At 48.6% G+C, this 19,828-nt stretch overlaps 1 protein-coding gene across 1 annotated transcript in view; it reads left to right on the top strand.

The window, feature by feature from the left end:
* The window catches only part of ITPR1 (inositol 1,4,5-trisphosphate receptor type 1), a 1,666,678-nt gene that overhangs the window by 776,865 nt on the left and 869,985 nt on the right, over positions 1-19,828 (top strand). Inside the window, exon 19 of the mRNA XM_086939209.1 lies at positions 8,407-8,658. Coding sequence (XP_086795335.1) covers positions 8,407-8,658 — 252 coding nt within the window. The remainder of the gene's footprint in view (positions 1-8,406; positions 8,659-19,828) is intronic.

Consider the following 19,828-nt stretch of genomic DNA (forward strand, 5'->3'; position numbering starts at 1 on the left):
GTGGTATTTGAATGTGTGTGGTGATCTGTATGGGAAAAAGTTTCAGAGATAGTTATTTTGAATTCTAACGTGTTTGGTTTTTTTGGGGGGGGGGGGGGAGTGGAAGTAGGGGGTACGTTTATAGGCTTTTGAGTTCACCTGGAGAACTGGGGTTCAGAGGACTTTGATGTTGAGCAGTGCTTCTGTTGGAAACCAGTCTTTTAGAATTGTGGTCAATTTGTTGGGCTTTGAAGGCTTTCCTGCTGTCCACAGCGGACGGATGCTGGTTCCCAATGTAACACCACTCGTGTGGTATTGCAACAACCTGGGTGGAGTGGGTTGCTGGATCCTGTGCCTGGAGGCTCCGCTCCTCTGTACTTGCTTCGCACACTATCTGGCAGGGTCTCTAAATGTTATCACATACCAGAGGGCATTTCTTTGACACTTATTCATAAGATGCAGAGTCGGTTTGTAGAAGCATGTAGTAGAAGAAAAAGGTCATTACCTTTGGAATTTCTAGTGAATACTATATTTTCCTGCAGGTTACTCAGTGCTCCCCTACTTCCATATGAGTTGGAGCTGTGATGAACTAGATCTCTCAGTATGCAAACATATCATATGCTTTATTTTTGTTGTCAATATTGGTTCCTCTCCACATGCCTCTGTGAGTAGTGGAAATAGTACCATGACCTGATACCAGTGAACCGATTTGTGGCGTATATACTCGGTTTCATCGGAGAGGCTAGTCCTGTTGAAACCACTCTGGCGCTAGGAGTATTTAAAAAAGGTGAGGAAAGCGGTGCGCAATATAGTGTATACTCCACTATTGGTACCAAACAGAAGTATGTTTTTTTCTTTGTGACCTTGCTCTTCAATTCTATATAGGTCCCTGAAAGCACTGCTGTTCCTGGCCTCCATTATAGAGTTTACAAATGCAAATTGGGAGTGGATCTCGGTACAATGTTGAGTCCTTCTAGCACAGTACCTTGGAGAACATCTTAATGTTAAAACACACTCAGCAGAAAGATCAATCTTAAACTGCGCCCTTTTGTCTAAGTTCTCCTAATGCATGCTTTAGCTTGACCTACTTCATTAGGCCAAAGAACAAGGCAAAACTGTACCTGTGCTCTGTCGTGTACTGGTACAATGACTGCTGAGAGTACTGTAATTCACTTTGTTTCACTGTTTGCAGTTTATGGAAGAAACGCATGGTTAATCCTAATGTCTATTAGATGATACTTCTAGGTGGCATTGGATACCATTTGTTATGTAGTTATAACATTTTCAATAGCAGTGTACTTGAAACCAGGCTGGATTGACCGTAGCAGGCACTGGGTGTTTTCCTGGTGAACCGGAAGGGTGGAGACTGGATTTGGACCGATATATTGTCTTTATGCTGGGAAGTTAGGGTTAATGGATCAGACTTTGCAGATGGAGCTCCAAGGCCTTTGGAACATTATCATTATATAAATTTTGTGGATCTGCACGCCATCCGGCAATCCTCAACAGCCTACCTGAAATGAAAGTTTCATCCAGGTGTGGTCAGACATGACCGCCATGAGGTTCTTGATGAAGCAAGGCATGATGAAGTACCGTGCCCTGTCTAGAGATGGAGACTATGATCTTGGCTGGTACTTCAGACACTGTCTTCTGGCAGCATTCTTCATAATCTGAGCAGACAAATCACACCGCTTTTGTCTCAGACCAGGAGCAGCATCAGCACCTGGAGGTGGCAAAGAGTAATTTCCCCCAGTTGAGCATAACCATAGTAGATCTATTTACTACCTCTGAAAACACTCTGCGCTCAGGCTTCTGTGCTCTAGAGTTTTTCTCTTGGACGTTCTGTAAGATGTTCCACTTTCAATAGGATCTTGGTCTCTTGTACGCATTTCCACCTTTGCCTTTGATCCTGCTAGTCTTAAAGTTAGGTGGTAAAGGGTACAAGTGTCTAGTGGTCCTGAATTGGTCTTGTAGAGACAAATATTTCGAACTGTCAACTCTGAGCATCTGCCCTTCACTTTAAGATGCTATACTGTCCCAGCAGCAGGGCAGTCTTCCATCCGAATGTTCACAATCTGATAGAGACTACTAGCTGCAGTTTCCTTAACGTAGAATATTCCCCTGGTGTGAGACTAGACCCACAAAACTTTCTTGCCTAGTAACCCTGCGCGAGGGGGGGGGGGGGGGGGGGGGGGGGGCGGTGCCACTCTACTCCGCCCGACGTCTTCCACGGGCGTGATGTCAGCGAGGTCACAAGCCCCACCCCGGTGCGCTAACATCAGTTTTCTTCTTTTCCACGTGCAACGGGGACCCGAATAGTGTTACTGGCCGGTTCAGGCCTTTTCCTTTCCGCTCTTGAGCATCTTTTCTGGGTACAGTGTGTGAATGCCTTCGGGTTTTAAAGCGTGCTCGTCTTGCGCACGCCAGATGTCTGCGACGGATCCTCATTCCATCTGCATGTGGTGTTTGGGGGAATGCCACGACTTCACGGACTGTGAGGCGTGTCAGCAGTTTAAGACTAAGTCCCGGCATGAGCGCCGGATGAAGCTCCTTTCTGCTCGCATGTCCAGGTAGGCGTCGGCGCGGCTGCCATCCCCTGCGGACGGCTTCAAGAACTGCTGCTTCCGCCTCCGACATCGTCCACCATGACCCCCCTCCCCCCACACCGCAGAACCTGTTGGTACGTGTCAGTTTGTCCCTGTGGACCGGGTTCCGGCCTGTTGGAGGCGTGGGCTCTACGCCGGTGGTGCGGCCCGCGTGTCGTCACCCTATCCGCCATTTCCCGGCTCGGGGGCGACTAGAGTCCAGATGGAGGCCTATGTGGTGGCCTTGCGGGTCTCGTTGGCTCCTCCCTCTCCTCCTTCTGGAATGTCTGCGATCCCTTGCTGTGTGCAGCGCCCTCCGCAGCATCGCCAGCGGTTCCGGCGCCAGCTGGTTCGGCTCCAGTTTTGGTGGATGTGGTGTCATCTGGGTGCGGCCCTTTGGGGTTCCTTCCTTCGGACCACTGCACCTCTGCTTCGCCGCAGACCTCCACGGGGGTCCCTTTGGTGTTGCGGGAGGTTGCCAGGGCTAGGGGCATGTCCCAGAGTCTCTCTCGGTCCTCTGGACAGGCAGCAGCCTTGTCCGAGGCAGAGGCAATGCTGCTCCGGTGCTGGCGGCTGCTGGCCCGGGTGGCGCCGCAGGGGCTGGCTATGGGTTGGGGTGTGTCCCCAGGGCCCCCATGTCCCTCCATGCAGGCGGCTGCCTCGTCTCTCGGTCTGGTCGGCGCCTTTTCTGCGCTCTCCTAGGCCGCCCGCCCTCGGTCTCTTGTGCCTAGCGGTGTGGCAGAGGTCGTTCCGGCGTCTACTTCAGCGCCGGTCGACGTTGATCCGACTCCGGTTGTCGACTGTACGGCACCGGGACCGTGCCCAGTCATCGATTACTCTTCAGGACGCCCCTTCGTCGACAGAGGTTTGGCGGTTGATGGTGTCATCCTCTCCGGAGAGGTCGCCGAGTTGTGGCTTTTTCCTGGGCGTCGTCTAAGGACGGTTCTTTGCCGTCGCTACGGCCGCAGTCTTCACCGTAGGCGCCTCGGGTTCGTCATTCTTCGGTCCCTCTTCCCCCTTTCCGGACTTGGCCTTTCCTTCCTCCGGTTGGCCTGGGGGACAGCCGCATTAGTCTGCAGCTGTCGCCCACAGAGGAGCTGCTTTCCCCACAAAGGGGCCCTACGGAGGCAGGTGCGGCCTTCGCTTGCGCTGTCTCCACGGCTGTGGGGATCCTGCGCATGGGAGATCCAGTGGCCCACTTCCCCACGGATCATCTTATGGAGTTCCTCCATCAGGGCTCTGGTGGTCGGGAGCTGCTTTTGCCTTTCGAGGCTTTGCTCCACACTTCCCTCCTGGGGGCTTGGGGTCGACCCGCCACGGGGGACCCGGTACCGCAGCACCTTCTGCACTGCCACCGTCCTGCGTCTCATGATCCTATCTGTCTTTCTCTTCACCCTTGACCAGGGGCACTCTTTTGCAGACGGCTTTTCCCATCGCGGGAGGCGCGCTGGTTGGATTTCAGGGGGCAGAATATTGTTGCCTCCACCAGAGCGGCCTTGCGGGCCCCTAACACTTTGTGTCCAGGCAAAGGCCACTAATTGCTTGTGGGATTTGGCTGAGTCCCTACTGTTTGCCGCTTCTAGTGAGGGTGCCAGGGTTGATCTGCTGCACCATGTGTTGGATGGCCAGGAGCTAGCAGCATTCATTCTTCGCTCCGCTCTGTGTCGGAGGTGCTTGGTCGCACCATGGCCTCTTCGGTGGCCCTTCAGCGCCATGCATGGCTCCGGGATAGTGTGTTCCCGGGAATGTTTGGCAAAGGTTGATGGACCTTCCCTTTGATGGCACCCTTTTGTCATGCCCCTGTGGACTCTGCCATTCAGAGGTTTCTGGCGGTGCTCTGCCCTCCTCCTCCTCCTCCTCCTCCTCCTCCTCCTCCCCCTCCTCCCCCTCAGTGACTGGGGAGTCGTTCTGGTTTGGGAGGTGTTCTTCCATTGTGTTCTGGGGCCTTGTTGTGAGTAACCCCGGTGGTGAGTGTTCTGTGTGGTTGTTGTGCCCGCAGGTCCCTTGTTGGACTTTGGTGCTGTTGGCTGCTGGTCCGGCACTTTTTTGATTGTGGGTTTGGCTGATTGGTCAGCTGTGTTGGCCTGAGATTAGGCCTTCAGTGTGTTCTTTCTGGCTCATTGGCAAGCCGTTTGCGCTTTCCGCGCAAGTCTTTTTTGTTGTCCTCAGATGCAGCTACTTTTTCCTAAGAGGCTTCCCATGTTCTTGGGATGTAACTTGTCTATGTGGGGCAGTGGTAGCTGTTACATAGCGCTCTCCTGTGCTAGGGAGGTGTGGTCATCCTTCGGGCCTCTGCTCTCCATGGCGTCACTGTATGTCGCAGGTACGATCTTCTTCTCCTTGCGAAACAGATGGTACAGTGGCAGTTTACAGGTGCTATGAGTGCTTTCATCTTCCGTCTGAACTTTAGCGATGTGGCCGTCCATGTCTTGTCTGCTGCCTAAGGTTGGGGATCCACTGTTTAGTGGATTGGCTCCGTCCAGGCGGTTCCCTTTTGGGGCCATTCGGGACGGGTTACTAGCCTTGCCCTTGTTCTGAAACTGATGTGGTCCGGCGTTTAGTTTTGATGGCGTTGTCAGCAGCTGGCTGCCCTGCCTGCTCTTCTGTTCTGTGGCCGGGGACCTTTGTTTGGGCCCTGGCACTTCTCTTTTTGTCATACGTGGCCATTGTGGGGTCTCGTTCTTGTTCTTCTGCCTGCCTTATTGCTGAGGCGCTGTTCTGTGGTGACTTTGAGCCGTGAGGGGCTTGGCTGTCCTCTTCTCAGGGTTGTTTCCCGGTGGAGGGCTTTGCTGTACTTCCACCCCTTCTCCTTGGAGTCGGTATTTCTTCTTCCTCTTTGTTGTCTGTACCTTGAAGCTTTCGATGGAGGTCCCTGGTACGTTATCTGGGCTTGCGGCGGGCGGTCTGGCCTCCTTCGTTACCCATGCTTCTCCTGTTGGTGAGGGTTAGGTTGCCTCTTGTTGCTATGACATGTCCTCTGTTGTGGTGGACGGGGCTATTTATTCCCTGTCCCTGTGTCTGGTCCCCTGTTGGGCTTGTGCTAGGCTAATTTGGGGAAGGTTCTCTCGCAGACCCTCATCCCCTTTGGGTATGGCTAGGGTATCTACTCTACGCCAAGGAATCTGCGGCTCGTAGTCTCTATCAGATGTACGAGTTACTTACCTTCGGTAACGATGTATCTGGTAGAGATGATTCTAGCCACAGATTCCTTCACGACCCACCATTCCTCCCCGTTCGGCGAGGACCCTCTGCTTGGGTTTTTTGCAGTGGTTTCCCCTTTGGGTGTCTTGTCTTCTATGGGTGTTTTCTTCCAGTCGGGCATCCCTCCGGCTGGTTTTTCTCCAGCGTGAGGGCCTACTTTGGCCCTTTCTCTCTGTTGGAGTTCTGATCCCCTTCTGGTTTTGTTCTTTGGGGGTTATGTTACCTCTCCTTGACCTCCCCCTCCCTTTGGGAGGTGTGACCATCCTTGGCAGTATAGTCTGGGGATGGATTACCGTTACTCCTTGTTCCAGGCTTGTGGCCCTTCCCCTAGGGGTCGTAGTCGCGGACTCTCTCTTCTTCCTTCCTTCCTTTGTCACAGCGCTTTCTCCCTGCTTGTGCCTCCAGGTTGGCTCTTGCCTGGCTTGCAGGGTGGTTCCAGGGAATGGTGCTTTACGCTTTTCTTGCTGTGACTTCGCTGCTCTGGCCTTCTTGTGCTTCCTGCTCTTGGTGCTTTCTCCTTGGTTGCACTGGCTCTTCCTCAGAGTGGGGCTCTGCTCTCTTTTTACTCTGGTTTGTCTTCTGGTGCCTTGGTGCCACCTGGCGGTGTTTCTCACCTGTTTATCTTTCTCTATTTTCTTCTGGCTTTTCGCACACTGTTCCCATGCTCTTCTCAGTTTTGTTGTGATGGCTCCGCGTTGTGGCGCGGAAAAGTTCTGTGAAGCAAACTGATGTCAGCGCGCCGGGGTGGGGCTTATGTGACCTCACTAATGTCATGCCCGCGGAGGATGTCGGACGGAGTCTCGTGGCACCGCCGCGAAAGTTTTCTGGTCCAGTCTCACGCCTGGGGAATATTCTACGTTAAGGAATCTGCGGCTAGAAACGTCTCTACCAGATACATCGTAATTCGTACATCTATACCACTATACATAGAAATGGCATTGAATCAACAAAGGTTTCAATCATCCTTTGGAAGTCATGGGTGCCGCTCTAGCTTGTCCCTCTTCTACCAAGTCCATTAATTCAGGTTCTTTGTCCAAATTATTGAAGTTTGCTTTTTGCAGGCAAGATAGTCTGATATAATTTTGTTTGCTACTTTTAACCCTGTAAGGTCTTGAGACTGGCATTATGGGTTACTTATCAGCCCTTTCAGGCTGTTTATTCGTTGAGCCCTTGTTAAAATTCACCTGCTGTAATGAAATTAAGTGAGTTTATATATTTCCTCATGGGCCCTTACCTCAGCAGGACCACAATTTGTTTCTTACGTTCTAGATGTGCACTCGTTTTGACCCTCTCCATAGATGTGCTCAGTCAATTTTGCAATCTGAATTGGAGTACAGGGCTTCAGATATGCCCTGTATTCCCATCTAGATTGCAGAATATTGAATTCTTAAGGCACTTACTAAAGGCCCCCCACTGTTCTCCTTCTGAAATTGCCTTTCGAGGAATTAGGCTTGGGTTATATTTCAGATTCTTTGTGTCCGTCTGTTGCTCTTATGGCTTTTGGTATGGTTGAAAGATTAACTTGATTTTAGCAAACTGATCTTAAGGGATTGTTTGGGGTTGGAACATGAGTTTTGTATCCCTTGGCTGCACTATATCATGGGCACACAGAGACCTTGGTTGACCTAAACTTTTTTGGGATCCAGCCGTTACCAAGAACATATTATGGGTCAAGCATGCCTTCCTTGCCAAGGTGAGTGCAGAAAGGGAAGTCCTTTCTATGGCACAGCACTCTGTGATTCTTTCCCATACAATCAATTCCATAAGTATTCTAGAATTTAACTTGACTTTAGACATGCACTCCTATCACAGAAGACTTAACTCCTTTTCGGTGGTATTTGTTTCCTCAGTTTTTGTTTTGCTGGGTGGCATAAGACCTTTGAGTTCCCTGTAGGGGTAAGTGTGACTTGGTCTCTAATTTGGATACTTTGCACATTGTTTTTCTTTGCCCCAGATGCAACAGTCTTTAAGGCAAATACATTTGCCGCTTCTGAAGCTTTTACATTTTAGACAAGCACGTCTAGTGTTCCAGCATTCTTGACCTACTGCAACTATCTGTTTTAGTCTGTCATGGTCTTTATCTGGAGTTTTACACTCTAGTTTCAGATGTATTGGAAACCTTTTATCTGAGAATATAATATTTGTTTTATGATGTATGTATTCAATGTACTTTTATGATATGTCTGAGCAAATGGAATAAAGAGATACTTAACGTTACTGTACTTTGAAGACTGTTTCTCATTGCAAATGCACCCCACTCTCCTTAAACTTCATGTCTCCTTAATTAAGCCTATATTCAGTCGTCTTCCCAGGCAATCTAGTGCTTAGGACTCGGGCATCAATTTTTTTGAAAGTGGTGTCGATAGTTCCATGTGGGTCACTCCATTCTTTCTTGCACCTCATACATTTAAAGAGTAGGAGAACACAGACCAGTTTAACCCATGGTATGCTCTTAGCTTAGCCTTTTATAGGACTAAAGAGTACCCTGCAAGCCAGAAGGTATAACCGCTTCTTTGTAATTGGATGGAGGTTACTGTGCTTCCAGCCGTGTTTATTTGTGTGTTCTGGATGTATTTTCCTCTGGTGTTTCAGTAAACCTATAATCTATGTTTGTTACCTCCCACTATGGTCTTGTTTCCAGATATCAGCTGAATCTCTTTGCCAGGATGTGCCTCGACCGCCAGTATCTAGCCATCAACGAAATATCTGGACAACTGGATGTGGACCTAATCCTTCGCTGCATGTCTGATGAAAACCTACCCTTCGATCTTAGAGCCTCCTTCTGCCGTCTGATGCTTCACATGCATGTGGACCGTGACCCCCAAGAGCAAGTTACTCCTGTGAAGTATGCTCGCTTGTGGTCTGAGATCCCGTCTGAGATTGCCATTGATGAGTAAGTAAAGATTCACTGTCTGTTGTGCTTGTTGAACATCTGGTCTTGCTCTTTCAGAACATTAGCACTGTGCGCACCTTCCTATGTGGCTGAGGTTTGGCTGTCTGCCCACTGTAAATCTGTACCCAGTCTTTCATTTCTTTACATGTTAGAGGTATTAAAATAAAATACCATGCTCAAGCCATGGAGCCATCCATGGGTTGTTTTGGTAAACTTGTATTTCAGCGTTGTGCCTGTGGTAGTTCGTCTTGCAACATAAGATACGTATTTCTATTACTTTTCTGTTTAACTTCAGCGTCTGCCCTAGCTTTTATAAACATTGCATTGGTTTTATTTCTGAGGGAATATTGAGGTTTAATTGGATCACATTGAAAATATATTTTAATAATGTATTCTTTGCCCTAAATGTTACTTAGAATTGAGAAGTGCGATGTTTATTGATCACAGATCAATACTAAGTCCTAGGAGACATTGATTCTATACATGGCACTATGACGCAAAGGATGGAAGCAAGTGACTGATAGCTCTCGAGAACAAGCAGTAATAATTAGTGGTTTATCAAGTATTTGATGTAATCTATGTACCTGTGTGGTATTTAATTAGCTGTGCAGCTAACAGGGTAGAGTAGTGTATTTTCTTATACAAGTCTGTCACAATGCTATGAGCTACATTGTGCATATGGAATGATTGCAGATTGTTTGTCATTCATGCTGTTCACAAGGCCTAAAGGAAATGTGTGCCCAAGTCCATCACTTGCAGATATATCATTATTGTGTGATCAGGGTGGGGGGGGGGAGGTTCTCATATTAGCACTATGCACATGGCAGTGTTGAGTGTCGGAAGTTGTATTGGTGATTGTTCAGTGGCTTATGTAAGTTTTAATGTCTGAGGTAAGCAGCAGCAGTGTCCATGACAGCGGAGGAACGTTGCACCGCCGCTGGAGAAAGCCGGAAACATGAAAAATAAAATTGCAATAAAACTGATTTATTACCAAATGTTTTTCGTGCTTGTGGCACCCAAGTCCGAGTGCGGGGCAGCAGCAGGGAGGAATGGTGCACACTTCCGTTTAAAGTGCATATTTCGCTTTGGTTGGCCGTCTTGCGACGGCTATCCAGACATGCGCACTTTAAACACTCCAACCCAAGCTGCCTTAGACAGCTGGGTGGAGAACAAGCACAGACCCCCAGTGCTTTAAGTCGTGTCACTTTAGAGCACTCCAGCCAATCATGGTGCATCTGGATTGGTAGCGGGGAATTGCTGGCTGGAGCCTGTGCTGCCAAGATGAAGAGAAGCACAGAGCCTGAGGAAGTAGGTAAGCCAGTCTTTTTATTTTTAAAAAGTTTAACTCACTAACAGGAACCTAGAGAAACTCGCAGTGCCTTCAGTCTCCACTCCAGAGCTCTCCCCCATGGCTCATTATAAACCCTCTTTAAAACTGACTACTAATATAAAAAAAATAAAGACAAAAAAAACTGACTACGATTGAGCTTTGGCTTTGAGCCTAAGGGCACTGCTGGTTTTTATTAGTGCCTGTCAGTGGGTTATGTATTTACCAGTCGCCCCACCTGTTTTGTTTGCCGCTAGTGGTAAGCATTCATATTTTGATGTTTGAAGTAGTGAGTGAACACTGTGGACAAGGTAGTCTGTATGTTGAAATGATATAGTTAAACCAAGTGATGAAGCATCGGAGCACTGTACTGGAATGCAGTTGGAGGAAGAGGACACAGGGTGGGGAGGAGTGTGGTGTGCAGGCAAAGTAATGTGGATTATCATGTGGGGTCCATAACCCTGGAATGGTACATGTAGATGAAGGGTAAGGGATGCTTGTAAAGGATGGCCTTGTTCCTTCTTGAAGAGCAGGGGCATGAAAGCGTGATGGATCTGTGTGGAGAGGTTAAGATTTTAGGTGAAAAGCAAGAGAAGAATTGATCTTTTTTCCAGAATTTTTAGTCCCTAGCCTGGTGCTGCTTAAAGTCTTACTGAGCCTGCTGGAGATCTTGAGATTGTTTTCATATATGGGGTGCAGGTGATTAAAGCTGTGTTTGTAGTACAGGAAGGCGACTGTCATGTGCGCTAGTAGGGAATGACCTAGGGGGTGTAGCATAAAGTTCATCAATGGACCATTTGGCACTTGTTGCTTGTCATGGACAATACACACATACTCTGTAAAGTGAGGCTTAAGTAGGATTTGCACATGGGAGCTAGATGGTGGTAAGGTACTCTTGATGTCAAGATAGCTAGTTTCCTGTTGTCCTGTTGTGATTTTTATGTACATTCGGCTGTTCACATACTATGGATCTTTATGTTCGAGTTGGCCATGAGGGCTCTCATGGTGGTTTGGTTTAACACACTCTTATTTTAATGCAATTATGTGTACTTAAGATTATCATTTTGCAGATTAAATTGGCTTCTTCTGTATGGATAGATTTTAATCCATGGTATTCCTTCTAGTATGCAAGTATTGTTGGTTGGCCATGCAAACTGGCATAATTGTAAAAATGTGGGCTAGTGTATATTATTGAATAGTTTATTGAACGAAGCATGTCTGGAGTAAAGTTGTGTAAGGTTCATGACACGAAACAATATCCTGCATTGGAGGAAACAGTATAGCAACTTGTTCCAAACAGGAGTGAAATGGCACACTAATGGGCTAATGACAATACCTGTGTAAATCTTGGAGAAACAAATTATCTTAATCTCTCATAGCACAAAATAAAACCGTAGCTGCAACACAGCAGGGTTGTTTAGTGTCCCTTACAAAACATGGGTTTCACAATTCTAAGTCTTCAAAAACATGGTGAAGCATTTTCTTTTGGGATATTCTCTAACACAACATCTTTAGCAAAACAGTATACAAGCAGTGGGTCCCTTCGGCAGCTCACCAAAAGTGGCGCTGTCATCCAATCAACCTTTCTAGTCAGGAAGTTAGGTTTCTAGACCAACATGGTAATTAGGATTGATTGATAATTTATCTTATACAGTCTCCACGTTACTCAGGATCTCTTTCGGCCCTTTGTTTGCTGTTTGTAAAAATAGACATAGATATATAGAGCTAATAGTTTTTCGATCTCTTGCTGGTGTCTTCTCATAAGAAATGTAATTACTGTATGACCAACAGAATATTGTGGCTACCTCTGCTCAAGGAATGCTCTCGCTCTCCCTGGCCACCAGCAATTTGTCACCATAAAATAGTGACTACATAATGCCTTAAAAATATCAGTGTTCATTTTCAGGAAAGTGTCCCAAATAGCTTATTTTTGAGGCCTCGCATGTAAAAATGCCTCAGTTTGGAAAGGTTCGTCTTGAAATGACCACTTATTGTAATCCTAAGCTATGTATGATTAATCACCAAGGATGCCTGTAATATTTCACAGTTGAACACCGCTAAACCAAAGACACCTCTGTGCCAAGATTGGACACCACATTGGCCAGGGTGCCCACCATATATCAGTGATGGCCATTATTATGCGAGCGGCAGCCACCATTGTCAGGGATGTTTGAAAGTAGACCAGTCATGCTGTTAATATCCAAAGACAGCTGCCATTATGCCACAACTAGACCAGGAATGGCCAAAATAGTCCTGGGTGGCCATTTTTATGCCACTGGTCCTATTATACCAAGAACAAACACAATGTATTTTTAATGTTTTGTTAGTTATTCCATAAATGCTCCAAAGCAGGCACATAGACCACAGTTGCATAGCAACCCCATATTGTAGACACATTTAAAGCACACAATACAACTCCCTACACCTCCACCCCCGCCCTCCTTCCCAACATCCGACAGAGCCCTACCGTAATGAGAGTACTAGAGCACATCGCACAACAGTCTCTTACCATCAACAATAGTTCAAACAGCTGTCTCTCTCTCCTTTTCATGATCTTATGTTGTCTTCCAGTGGAGTTTCCTGCTAGTTGGGTATCCATCTACCCCATATTTTCCAGAACTTTCAGGAACAACCTTTATTAGTATGTCACTTTTTCCGCCACCATATATTTAACCCCTCTTCCACTCCTGTAGTGTGGGGCCATTCCCTGACCCCAACCCCCCCCCCTCCAAATATTTTGCCACATCCCTCTTTGGCACCACCATTGTAGGGCCACAGAACGATAATTGATATCCGGTCAAATCAACATCATTGGAACACCTCAAAGAAGAGGGTCTAAAGTAAGATACAATGAAAGTACAGCACTAGGCTCTCCAACTGTAAGGCACCAATATGAATGCATGTGAGGGCAAAACCAAAGTGTGGAAAAAGGAGCCCTCTGCATCGTTGCTTCGCAAACTGTTTGGATCGGGAGTCCTTCCTATGGCGTGTAAATGACGCCGATTATAGTAGACATGATGAATTTTATATTGAACTAGTCGGACTCGTGCCTTAATTGGGACTTCTCGGATGCATCAAGGATGCATCCCATTCAATGTCTTCCATGATACCCGCATCAACCATCCATTTCTCTCATAGGCCTTTTAAGGTGTCCGGTTTGTTATTCTTGAGAGATATATAGGTGGCCTCCCTTCCAATGGAGCGAAGTCATGGATTCTCTCCCCTGGAAAGCCCTGTGCCTTCTATGCATGTCGCACCTTCACGTATGTAAAAAAACTGGGTTCTATGCATGCCATACTCTAGTTGGAGAGAGGAAAACTGAGCGATGTCTCCATGTTCCATTAGATCGCCCACCTTGGAGATCCCTTCCATGTCCCAGGCCCGAATCCTTTTAGTTTACCTAATTCAGGCAACCATCTCCCCTCCCGCAGTGGTGTTACTCTAGTGGGTTTATGGTACCGTCCAATAGATTTTGTTGCCTTATCCTATGCTGTGATTGCCAACCGAGTGGCAGGAAGGAGTTGATGTGTCCCGTGGAGCCCCCCATATTGGTAGTGAAGACAGGATTTCGTCACCCTTTGATATCTTTATAATCTGAAGGTAAAGTGGTCTTGAGGGGATTATATCCAATCTTTAATGTTAATAAGATGGGGCGCCCAAGAATACTGGCTTATATCAGGCACGACAATTCCTTAACTATATTGGTTACACCGAAGGGTCGATAGGGCTATTCTGGGCTGTCTATCCTCCTCCAGTAAGGTTCTTATTTGCCTTCTAGCATGGAGAAGGTCTCTAGAGTAATATGATAGTACATGTTGGAGGACGTGAAGTAGTTTGAGAAGTGATATTTTAAACATAGCGGCCCTCCCAAGTAATGTAAGGAGGAGTCCCCGCCATCTCTGCATCTCTGCACACCAGGCGCCTGTTACTCTATTTTGGTTATGCTTAGCACGTTCCTCCTGCTGCAATGTCAGAAAGATCCCCAAGTGTTTGAATCCCAGGATTTTTTGTGTCAAGCGATGATAGAGGGGAGGATGTGAAGTATTCTCATGAGGGAGATAGAGTATAGACTTTCCCAATTAACACAGTATCCTGAGTACCCTCCATATTCCTTCAGTGTATGAAATAACTCTGAGGGAACGGGTAAGTCACATAAAGCAAAATGTCATCTGCATGCAATGAAGGTCAATGTCAGCTGAAGTATATATGTGCACACATGCAGACAAACACCGAAGAATGCATTTGAGGTGCTTAATAGTCTCTGCTCTTGCTCCATACATTACCTGCTCTCCTCCGCTCTTGAACTGCTCCTGCACCCATCTAACATATTTTCACTCTGACTCGATGTAGTCCTACCCTTCAGTGGGTCAGCACTGGTTACTGCTAAAGTTACTACGAGCACTTTCATGCCTCCTTGTTCATACACATGGTGCAACAGATAGACCAATGCCCAGAACATGACAAAACTCCTTCTCACTTAGGTATATTGAGAGTGGTATATATGGTCATGTGGCATACCTTGTAGGTCAACAGTGTGTATTTGGGTGTTCGCAGGAGCTTCCGCCATTGGTGACACTTGCTGTCACTCTGAGGATCTTGAGATGAACAGTGCTGCCTTGTTTAATATGCACTGACTGTCTGAGGTACTGTTCTAGGCTTCACCTGCAAGAACTACGAAAAAGCTGGCGAGCAACCAGTAGCAAACACTTGTTGTAAAATTACACTAGCTAGTGGTATACTGTTTCTGCCATGATTTTCTGGGGTGTGAGCAATGATAGGGCATCTACTGACTGATAATGACAATTTAATGACAATTTCAATGGTATTTTAAGGAACAGGTCTACTGTTGATCAAAATCAAGTCTGCCAACAAATCTACATTTTTTGTTTAAATTTGTTTTCTTGATTTTCAGTGCATTGAACACAATATAATATAACAAACTTGGTCCCTGAAGGCCGCCCTGTATACCAGCGCCGTACCACCCTCCAACCTCAATTAGGGAACTGCGTAGACTACAGGGTAATTCAGTGAGTCCTTGAGAGCGAGTAGCGGGTGTCGGTCGTCCAATAGTGCATTCAGTTACCCCAAAAACAAACCTCCCCCTCTCCCGATCCCGGTCCCCCCAACCCCTCCATCCTCCCTCCGGTGTGTCGCATCCTCCCTCTTGGTGTCGAACAAGGATCGCAATTGTGTGAGCTCTGACTTGAGGAGCCGGACCCCTTGGCAAACTTCTCCTTGAGCCGCAGCCCCCGGAGGTATTTTGGGCATGTAAGTTCATTGAACTCCCCAGCTAGTAGTGTAATTAAAGGTTGCCAAATGGTGGTAAAGGAGTCTGAGGTTTGAGTGAGTCGCCTGAATCCGCTCCATACCCATTATATACCAGAGCCTGTGAAGCCAGCCCGTGTGTGTAGGTTTCCTCGTAGTACCCCAGAGTGAGAGGATATGATGTGCCGCCGCCCTTAGTGCTAACCCCATTTGTCTCCTCTAATTGATTTAAGTGGAAACATGAAGGCATTTGGGAGGCCTAGTAGTGTGTAGGCAGGAAAATGGGGTATCTGTCTCAAAGTGTGTCAATGTCGTGAAGTCATTCTTTCCAATAGTCCGTTACCTCCTCGCATTTACACAATAAATGAGTTAGTGTCCCCACCTTACCACACCCTCTCCAGCATGTGCAACTGCGGTTTGGGTTACCCTGATGTAGCCTTGCCGGCGTTAGGTGCCGATAATGTGCGACCTTAATGCCGATTCCCTACTAGTCAGGTTCCTGGCGGTGTGGTCGGCTCTATTGTATATGTCGTGCCACTCTTTATCTGTAAAAGTTCTTCCAAGCTCCGACTGCCAGTGCCTCTGACCAGCAGAGCGCGAATTAGACTGGGGCGGGCTCAGCATTTTATAAAGGTCTGTAATCGCTTGTCTGTCAGATGTTTTCGTAATGAGCCATTTCTCATACGCTGTTAGGCACCGGCTCACCAGTGGAAACATGTCTCCTTGTGTAAGCCAGTGGCGAATCTGGAAGTAGTGAAACCAATGTTGCGCTATCAGAGTGTACTGCTCCTTCAGGGTGTCAAGCTGAATAAAGCCGTCCAAGTCAAACAGATGGCCGGCCGACCTGCATTCCGAGGTTCGCCACTGGCAGGGTTATCAAATAGTGGCGTAATAGGCGAAAGGAAAGTGGTGAGGCCTCTGCTGACCGCCACTGCGTCCCACACTTTGAGTAATGAACGGGTAATAGGTGATTTCTTGAGATTAGACGGCCTGTCTGAGCGTTGCAAAAAGGGAACCTTCCACAGCGAGATCTGGGCCATCGCTCGGTCCTGGAAAAACCACCTTTTTTCTGACTCTGGACGATTCCTCTCCAGGAGGTAGTGAAGTTGTGACGCTTGGAAGTATTTAAGAAGGTCAGGGATGCCCAAGCCGCCTTCTAAGGGAGCCCGTCTAGCCAAGTCACTGCGGAGTCACGGATGCTTACCCGCCCACACGAACTGCCGTATTGCGCCTTGCATTTTCTGAACCATCCCAATCGGTGGAGTTACTGGAATAGTTTGGAACATGTAAAGAAACTTGGGTAGCAGGGACATTTTTTTTTATTTTTATTAAATTTATACTTTATTACACCTTCGAGTCATACACACAGCCATCATCGCCTACAACCCAGAGGCCGGCGGCAGCAAGAGGTCACTCTCAATCCCCTTGGTAAAGATGAAACACACAGCCATGATACCAACAGCCCGGAGGCCTGGCGGCGTAACTGCAGGTGTAGAAGAAGCGTGCAGTAGCACCAGTCCATGGAAGCAGGAGATAATTGACCTCAATATGTCCAATGAAAGCCCACCCAGCGGCGCTGGCGGTGTCAGTTCCAAGCGCAGGTCAGTGTGCCAGGGCGATACGACCAGTGCAGACTCACAGTAGTAAATGCATGAAGATCCAGGGAAGAAGTTTCTCAAGAGGGAAACCAGTAAAGGTGTATGCAGGAACCAAAACCCCCATTCAAACATAAGCCCACCCACCCCAAAAACTAGCCAGACTACCTAAACCCGTGTCCACTCGCCCGCTCCCACCATTCACCACTTCCTCAAACCCCTCAATAGGGCCATGGGCGTCGACTCACTTGCCCGCGGGGGCGAAACAAAGTTCAGTGGGGGTAGCGTCTACCTACAACCAGGACAGCCGTCCCGAGCACCCCTCCCATGCATAGCATCGTTAAGGCCAGGCACGAACCACTACTCACTAACAACACTTAAGCCTTCAACTACCACTCTCCACATCCTCAGCCGCCGCAACCCCATCCTCCTGCAGCACATCCAACTCCACTCCTTCAGGATCTGACTCACCATCCCCTTGCGTGCTCTGAAACGCCCTAAACAACCCCCAGAAGTTCTTGGGGCGACTCTTCGGAGGAAGTAGTTCGCTATACACCTCCGACTGTGTGCAACAGTAAAGTAAGTCCGCCTCCCAGCGCCTCTTCGTAGGAACTGGCCCCCGCATCCAACACAGGGCCACCAGGCGCTTTGCCATCAGTAACGCCATGTCCGCAAGCCGCCGCAGTGCCACCGGCAGCGGTTTGGAAAAGCCGAGCAATGCGAGCGCCGGGCAGGGCAAAATTACCTCACCTAAAATAGTGCTGAGATCCGCAAAGACCTCTACCCAGTACTTATGAATAGCGGGACAAGTCCAGGCCATATGGAGAAAGTCTGCCGTGTGAAAGTGGCAACGCTCACATTCCGCCGACTCCCTCAGGCCATACCTATGCAGCCTTTCGGGCGTGTAGTAAACACGCTGCAGGAATTTAAAGTGTATCAGGCGGTGCCGACTGTTGAGCGAGATCTTTCTAGTGTTGGTAGAGCAATAGCGCCACATTTCGTCTGAGATAGTAGTTTGGAGGTCAGCTTGCCAGGCTAATCGGGCCTTGGAGGGGGGGCACTGCCGATGTCTATCACCCAGCGACCTGAGAGCCGTTATCAGTTTGCGAGAAGAAGGGGTCTTGATTACATACGTGAGCTCCTGTACTTCTTGCGGTTCGGCCAACTCCGGGCCCAATGTGGCCAGCGCCGCTCTACGAACCCTATGATATTGAAAGCTATGCAACAGCGTTGCCCCAGGGCAGGATTGCAGAACCTGTTGCAACGTCTTCAGGGTGCCGTTTAAAAAGAGATCTCCCACGGTGACAATACCCAAGTCACGTAGCGCCTTCAGGACGCCCTTCTCCGTCAGTGGGGCCAACCAGACTGCCCACTCCACACGAAGCAAGGGTGAGTACAGCAGCACACTCTCACGGGAGTTAACCAGTGCATGCCAAGCATGGTTAGTGGCTGCGATAGAATCCAGATTGCCGACCCTCCGATCGGGTGGATAGCATACCATGGCCGGGAGAGGGATGGGGTCTGCAAAGAGTTGTTCCAGGGTCACATGAGGGTTGCCAGGATCCCCATGAATCCACGAGTGAAGATGTGCTCCCTGAGCGATCCTATAGTACCGCTCCAGGTCCGGAGCCCCGAGGCCCCCCTGCTCATATGGAAGCATGAGCGTTTGCCACTGCACCCTCGGCTGCCTACCCCCCCACGCAAGGCGGATGAGCGTCTGAGTAAGTTGCCGGAAGAAAGCTTTGGAGAGGACCACCGGTATATTTGTAAATAAAAAAAGAAATCTGGGGAGCACTACCATCTTCATGAGCGCTATCCTGCCCATGAGTGAAAGCGGGAGCCTGCACCACACTTCGACATCATCTACCAGTTTGGAATAGGCGACCCCATAGTTCTCTCGTATCAGGACCTCCGGGTCCGTATGTATGCGTATCCCCAGATAGCGGATGGAGTCTGTGGTCCACTGCAATGGGTACTCCGAGGCAAAAGGGACTGTCACCGGAGTCAAGGGCAACGCCACCGACTTGTCCCAGTTGACCTGAAGGCCCGACAAGGCCCCAAATCTCACCACTTCCCGCAGCACCGCAGAGAGGTTTGTCTCCGGGTCACGGACATATAGCAGAGTGTCATCCGCGTAAGTTGAGATACCAATCTGGTACGTCGGAAAGTTTATCCCTTCGAACCGATGATACTCTTGTATAGCGCAGGCGAGGGGTTCCGCAACCATGGCGTACAACAGCGGAGAGAGGGGACAGCCCTGACGGGTGCCCCTTCCAATCTCGATAGGAGCAGTCACTAAATTCCCTATCTTCAATCTCGCAGTGGGCTTGTAGTATAGAGCCCCCAACATTTGTAGAAACGGTTCACCGAGTCCAAACTTTCGCAGGACCCTAAGCATGAACGACCACTCAACAGAGTCGAAGGCCTTCTCCATGTCTAAGAAGATGGCTACCGCCTTATTCTCCTGCTTGATGTGTTGTATCGTGCCCAATACCGTGCGGATATTATAAGTGAGATTGCGTGAGGGGACAAACCCAGCCTGCTCTGGGGCAACCAGGTCCGGGACCAGGAGCGCCAAACGGGTCGCAAGCACCTTTGCATACAGTTTCGCGTCCACATTGATCAGCGACAATGGTCGGTAAGAGCCACACTGATTAGGGGGTTTACCCGGCTTCGGGATGGTAATAAGTAGCGCCTCTCTCATGGATTTCGACATGCTGCCCTGTTGACAAATGTCATCGAACAGAAGCATCAAATACGGGATGAGTTTGTCCTGAAAGGCCTTGTAAAACGCCACCGTGAGGCCATCCGCTCCAGGAGCACTACCAGACTTCATGCCCTCCAGTGCCTCCGTTATCTCCTCCTTTTGGATCGGGGCCATAAGAAACTCTCTCTGCCAGTCGGCTAAGAAGGGCATTTGGATGTAGCTTAAATAGTCGTCGATTTCCTCCTCAAGGTGGCTATCCCTCGAGGAGTAGAGTGC

Source organism: Lissotriton vulgaris, chromosome 9 (assembly GCF_964263255.1).
Source record: "Lissotriton vulgaris chromosome 9, aLisVul1.2, whole genome shotgun sequence".
Taxonomy (NCBI): domain Eukaryota; kingdom Metazoa; phylum Chordata; class Amphibia; order Caudata; family Salamandridae; genus Lissotriton; species Lissotriton vulgaris.